This window comes from Vigna angularis, chromosome 6 (assembly GCF_016808095.1).
Source record: "Vigna angularis cultivar LongXiaoDou No.4 chromosome 6, ASM1680809v1, whole genome shotgun sequence".
Lineage (NCBI taxonomy): Eukaryota > Viridiplantae > Streptophyta > Magnoliopsida > Fabales > Fabaceae > Vigna > Vigna angularis.
Window position 1 is genome coordinate 23,800,459 of NC_068975.1, and position 6,261 is coordinate 23,806,719.

The 6,261-nt window shown below is 32.4% G+C and overlaps 1 protein-coding gene across 4 annotated transcripts; it reads left to right on the forward strand.

The window, feature by feature from the left end:
* The first annotated feature begins 3,079 nt into the window (after positions 1–3,079).
* Positions 3,080–5,906, forward strand: LOC108341090 (CBL-interacting serine/threonine-protein kinase 10). 4 transcript variants are annotated; one of them, XM_017578711.2, is made up of 2 exons: positions 3,080–3,205; positions 3,874–5,906. In XM_017578711.2, the coding sequence occupies exon 2, from the start codon at positions 4,295–4,297 to the stop codon at positions 5,687–5,689; it is 1,395 nt and encodes a 464-aa protein (XP_017434200.1). In that variant the 5' UTR covers positions 3,080–3,205; positions 3,874–4,294; the 3' UTR covers positions 5,690–5,906. The 4 variants fall into 4 exon arrangements, with proteins under 4 accessions (XP_017434200.1, XP_052735068.1, XP_017434199.1 ...); XM_052879108.1 differs by lacking the exon at positions 3,080–3,205 and adding an exon at positions 3,256–3,406; XM_017578710.2 differs by lacking the exon at positions 3,080–3,205 and adding an exon at positions 3,287–3,552.
* Positions 5,907–6,261: the final 355 nt, after the last annotated feature.

Consider the following 6,261-nt stretch of genomic DNA (forward strand, 5'->3'; position numbering starts at 1 on the left):
GTCCAAGTCAATAGTATTCGGTTTAAGCTTGTAGGGTTCAGTTTAAGTTCTTAGGTTTCATCAATAGTTATCATGACTTTTAGTTAAGTTTAATATATATGTAATCTTTAGTATCAATACATTCTTAGAAGTTCTGTCTAGTAAAATAACGTTCTGTAGTAACGGTTGAGTAACAAGTAAACATCCAAATACTATCAAGAGTGTTTGGCTTATGATGAGTCTTATCTAGAATGGACCGTTCGGTCCTATACGGTGTATAAGTGGAAGATCGCTCGGTCTTACACTAAGTATTCAGTTGTGTTAGTATAGAAAGCATTCGAATCGTGCGGTGTTGTCTCTGGGATGGATGTTATTGTTCAGTTTTGGCTTCAGATGGGATCTGTTTCTATTGGTTCGGTTTGATTGTATTATGGTATATGAATGGAACAGTATGGAAATGAAAGAGTATTCCAAGAAGGAATATCTCATGATTGGTTATTGAATGGTAGAGTATGAATGTGGACAAAGCTTAGCTAGCGTTTATCCTGATATTCTGTGATTACTTATTCTCAAGTAGAGAGGAGTAAGTCATGTGTGAGAATGGCAGGAGGTCCTAGTCCATAAGGTGAACTTGGACGGAACGGACTAACCTCAGGTGGCAGCTGTTGAGGGCATCCCAGCTATTACATCACCCGGGTGCAAAAACGTCGTAGCTACACATAATTCATACAGTCCGGACAGTCAGAGTAAAGTGGTCGGTCATTGTATGTATTGACGTATAATTATGGTTGGAAATGTATGATTGGATGATTGCATGATTGACTTGTTGATGTATATTAGATTTATGTGAAATATATATTTTTTGAATTAATTAAATTACATAAGCTTACCCTATTTCCTGTCTTGTCTGTATTGCCCGTTCGGTCGTCTTTTCCTGTCGCAATGATCATCCTGTGAATGTGAGCAGAAGGAGAAGAGTTGCTGAAAGAGGCTCTGGTAGAAGTGGAAGTGAAAGTTGAACCATAGGACCATTCGATCGTTAGGGATGGTTCTATTTTGTGTAACCGATCGGTATAAGCGTAGTGTTGGGAACCGTTCGGTATAGTAGTTAGCTTTGTAAATCTTAAATTTTGTAGTATTTTTGTAAGGCCGTTCGGCCATGAACGTACCCCTTTGCTTTCAGAACTGAACTGTAATATTGTTAATATGTAAATATTCTATGGTATGGTTTATACTGTATTTTTGGGATGTTACAAGATTTCATTTCAAAGGTTTAAATTTCATATTTATAATTAAAAAGAATCATACTTTTAATATTTTAAATTTTGTTTTATATTCTTTGAATTAACATTTTATTATTTTCATCTTGAAAATGTAGACAATAAGACTTTAGTAAGACTAAAACAAAAAGTAAAAACTATCAAAGTAATTGTTTTAAAATATGCTACTAATATTTATATTGTCATTAGTAGAGTCTACAAATATATATCTGGCATGCATTGATTAAACAAATTTACTAACACACTAGACAAATATAACAAAAAACATTAGATGAGTCCAACAATATATGCATTATATGAGTTTATACATACATTAGTTAGACAAGTATAGCAACAAATCAATAGACGAGTCTAGCAATACACACTATAAAGTATATCCATCATTAATTATGAGTATAAAAAAAATATATTAGATGAGTCATTCCATACATTGGTTAGGCAAGTATAAAAATACATTGATTTCACACATTGATTAGATGAGTATAACGAAAAACATTAAACAAGTCCAACAATATACATTGGACGAGTTTGTCCGCTTACTAATTAGATCAATATAGCAAAAAAACATTAAATGAGTCATTTCATAAATTGGATAGATGACTCTAAGAATACATGTTCGACAAGTATGTTCATAACTGATGAAACAAGTCTTACAACATATATTAGATAAGTTTGTTCCTATAGTAATCATACGAGTTTAGCAATATATGTTAAGAGAATCTGTTCACACACATGTTAGACGAATCTATTATATATACATATTAGCCCACTTTATCCATTCTCTAATTATACGATTCTTGCAATATATACTAGACAAGTTTGTTCATATATTGATTAGACAAGTTTAACAAAACACATTAGATGAATGTGTCCATATAATGATTATAAGAGTATAATAACACATATTACACAAATTTGGTAATGCATTAATTAGATAAGTCTACAATAGACATTAGACAAATATGTTTATGCATTAATTTGTATTTTTAACGAGTTTACTCTACATAATTTTATTTATCTTTTATATGTTTAAAAAGTCTATTTTATTTTTGCACATTTTTTATCCTTTTTATTTTTACATACTCTATTGTTTATATTTTTATATGTATATATTAACCTTTTAAACCTATAAATCATTTTTCAAGTTGATTCTATTTAAAACTTAAATATAAACTAAAATATTTATTATTACTTTCATAAATCTTTAAATATCTTTTAATAAACATACAAACAAACATCTAGGCATGAGTTTAAAATTAATTTTAATAAAAACTAATTAACGGATTCTAGTTAATTTTGTTGATAATAATGATTCTTCTTAAATTCATGTCTTTTAAACTTATTTTCTAACATTAAAGAAATGTATCTTTTTTTTATAATTCGTTTATTCTCTTCATTGTTATGATAATATATATATATATATATATATATATATATATATATATATAACATTGGAGAAAAATAATTTTACTTATAATTTTTAATTTTAATATGTATTTTTTATAGAAGACAAAATTAGATTCTTAAAGAGATTAAATATAAGACATTAAATGTTTTATCCATTATTAATCGAGTTCATAAAAATAACTCACAATTAAAGATTTTTTAAAGTGTGAAACTTCTTCCTAAATTTGGAACTTATTAGATAAACAATTAAAGTGAAAAATGTTTTAGATTTGTTTTAACTGAGTCAAACTTTTACTATAATAATTAATCAAATAATTCATTTATCAATCAATTCACTTTGATTTCCTTCGTGCAAATCTTCATATATATACATACATATATACATATATATATATATATATATATATACATATATACATACATATATATATATATATATATATATATTATAAACATAAACCTACAAACAGAGACATCTGTTCCTCGTTTTGTGTTGCATCTTCAATGTGTACCAACATGTGCTAGTCCTGATCCTCAAGGTAGTCCATTATTTTTCTGTTTTAATTTTTTAAATCTGGAAAAATTTTCTGTTTCAATTTATGTGTACAAGTTGAACATGTTCCTGAATCATCGAGATGATACCATCGCCAATCGCTGTATGTATGAATTTGGGTCGGTTCTTCCCACTTCCAGACTAATCATAAAAGCTTTGTCTTACAGCAAAGAAAAATTTAGTCATGGTATTTCCTGCAAACAATCATCATACACTGACACTGTAACTAAGATTCTCAGGTTCTTATTTGTCTGCCACACTTTCATCTCTGCCCTCTGCACCCTTTTGGATTCTTGTTGAAAGAAAGAGTGATAAAGTTTCCAAATTTATTCGGTAGTACAGATTGTTTCTTTGATTCAATTTCCATTTATGCAATCATTTAAAGATCATATCTGTAAAAATTCAGTGGGTTTACTTTCTGTTCCTTTCCATTTATTTTCAAATTTAACTTCAAAACAGGTATCTTCTTTATTATTTATATTTACCTGGAAACTGATTAATAAGCATGTGGTGACCATTTTTACCAATTCATCTTCTGTGTTTCAAGATCAGCATTTGATCTGTGTTCATCATCTTAATATTTGTTTCCCCTTTTGTTTCTATGTAGATCTTGAGAGTTATTTAACTGAGATTTGTTCCTGTTTTGTTTCTCAGGTTCCTCTAATAAATGCTCATCTGCCGAAAATTCAAGTTTGATGCTGAAGTTCATCGATTCACGGTTTCCGGCACATATTGTCTGTTGTGGTTGACAGAGACACTGGGCATGCCAAAAAGATGTGTCTTGTTGATTGCAGATATGTGGCTGAGATTCATAAGGTGATGCCCTTGCTCTTAATGCCCCACTTCATGCTTGCTAAGAGTGGACCACAAGTTTGTAGCTCATTCATTAGCTATTCCTTGAAGGACAATAGGCACACAAGTTTTTTTTCAGTGCCTGTTCTGCTGATACTTGATCCGTGTGAAGACGGTTGAGACAACTTTCTGCCATGTGTATATAGTTTTAGTTAAACATACACTTCATAATAGCAAATGATATAGAGTTTAAGTGGGCTGGGGAAGTTGTGTAAAAGTTCGTATGGAGAGTAAACCAAATATCTTAATGCAAAGATATGAGTTAGGAAGATTACTCGGTCAGGGAACCTTTGGAAAAGTTTACTATGGTAGAAGTGCAATAACTAACCAGAGTGTGGCTATTAAAATGATTGACAAAGATAAGATTATGAGAACGGGGCAAGTTGAACAAATCAGGCGTGAAATATCTGTTATGAGATTGACTAGACACCCCAATATTATTCAGCTGTTTGAGGTTATGGCTAACAAGAGTAAGATTTATTTTGTTATGGAGTATGCCAAAGGTGGTGAGCTCTTCAACAAGGTGGCCAAAGGAAAACTGAAGGAAGATGTGGCACACAAGTATTTTAAGCAGCTAATTAATGCTGTGGATTATTGTCACAGTAGAGGTGTGTTCCACAGAGACATAAAGCCTGAGAACATTCTATTGGATGAAAATGGAAATCTAAAGGTCTCTGATTTCGGATTAAGTGCTCTTGTTGAATCCAAGAGGCAAGATGGTTTACTACATACCCCTTGTGGCACACCTGCTTATGTTGCTCCTGAAGTCATTAAAAGGAAGGGATATGATGGCACAAAAGCTGATATATGGTCTTGTGGAATAGTTCTGTTTGTCTTGTTAGCAGGTTATCTCCCTTTTCATGACCCAAATTTGATAGAGATGTATAGGAAGATAAGCAAAGCAGAATTAAAATGCCCTAATTGGTTCCCACCTGATGTATGCAAGCTATTGGGCATGATGTTGGATCCAAATCCTGACACTAGGATTCCCATATCTATCATTAGGGAACATTGTTGGTTTAAGAAAGAACCTAACGTTAAAAACAAAAGACCTGTAGTGGAAAACAATACTGTCTCTTCTTCAGGTACTGTTCTTCCTGATCAAACTGATTGCTGTGATGGTTTAGCAGCAGAAGCAAACGGAGAGTCAGTTGCTCCCTTAAGTATAAATGCCTTTGATATTATCTCCCGTTCTCCGGGTTTTGATCTTTCTAGATTCTTTGATGACAGTTTCCGGATAAAGGAAGCAAGATTTAGTTCAAGGTTACCTGCAAATGTCATCATCTCCAAGCTGGAAGACATTGCTAAGCAACTGAGGATGAAAATAAAGAAAAAGGCTGCGGGTTTGTTGAAATTAGAGGGCTTGGAGGAAGGTAGGAAGGGGGTTTTAACCATTGATGCAGAGATCTTTGAAGTTACACCTTGTTTCCATTTGGTGGAGGTAAAAAAATCAAATGGAGACACATTGGAGTATCAGAAAATATTGAAAGAGGATATCAGGCCTGCTCTTCAGGACATTGTTTGGGTCTGGCAAAGTGACCAACAACTGCAATCACAACCGTCAGAGCAAGAACTGCAACAGACAGATGATCAGCAGCAACAACAATCACAGTCATAGCCTGTTTTGAGATTTCATGCTTACTGCATTTCATGGCAATCCCAGTTCTTTCTTTTTTATTTTTTCCAAATTTTGCTTTTGCATATCTTGCATTTCACGATGCTTTGACCTCTCTGTAACACTTATTCCTCATTTTTAGTTGTTTCATCTTGTTGTAGCATATCTCGTCTCAAATTTTTTGCAAAGTTGTACACCGTTTCTCAAATTTTCTGTACAATATGAACCTTAGAAACTTTTTTCCAGTGTTAGTTCAAACCATAGTAGAATCGAAATATGTCTCAGGAGATTAATAACCTTACTTTTACTCTAGAGGAACTAAACCCCCTGATACCAACATTTTGTGGAGCCAATCCACTCAAGCCAGTATTGTTACTCCAAATTATCTATGAATGCTCAAATCCATGAGTGTCACCTGAGGATCAAGCACATTTGTGTCAGAAGATACTGGTGAAATTAGATCCCCACAGTTGATAATTGAATTGCATGAGGAGCAGTTCTAAATCTGATGGTAATTAATTTGCAGAAGGAACTTTCGTATTTCAATTTTATACAAAACCAAATCATTTGAAAGG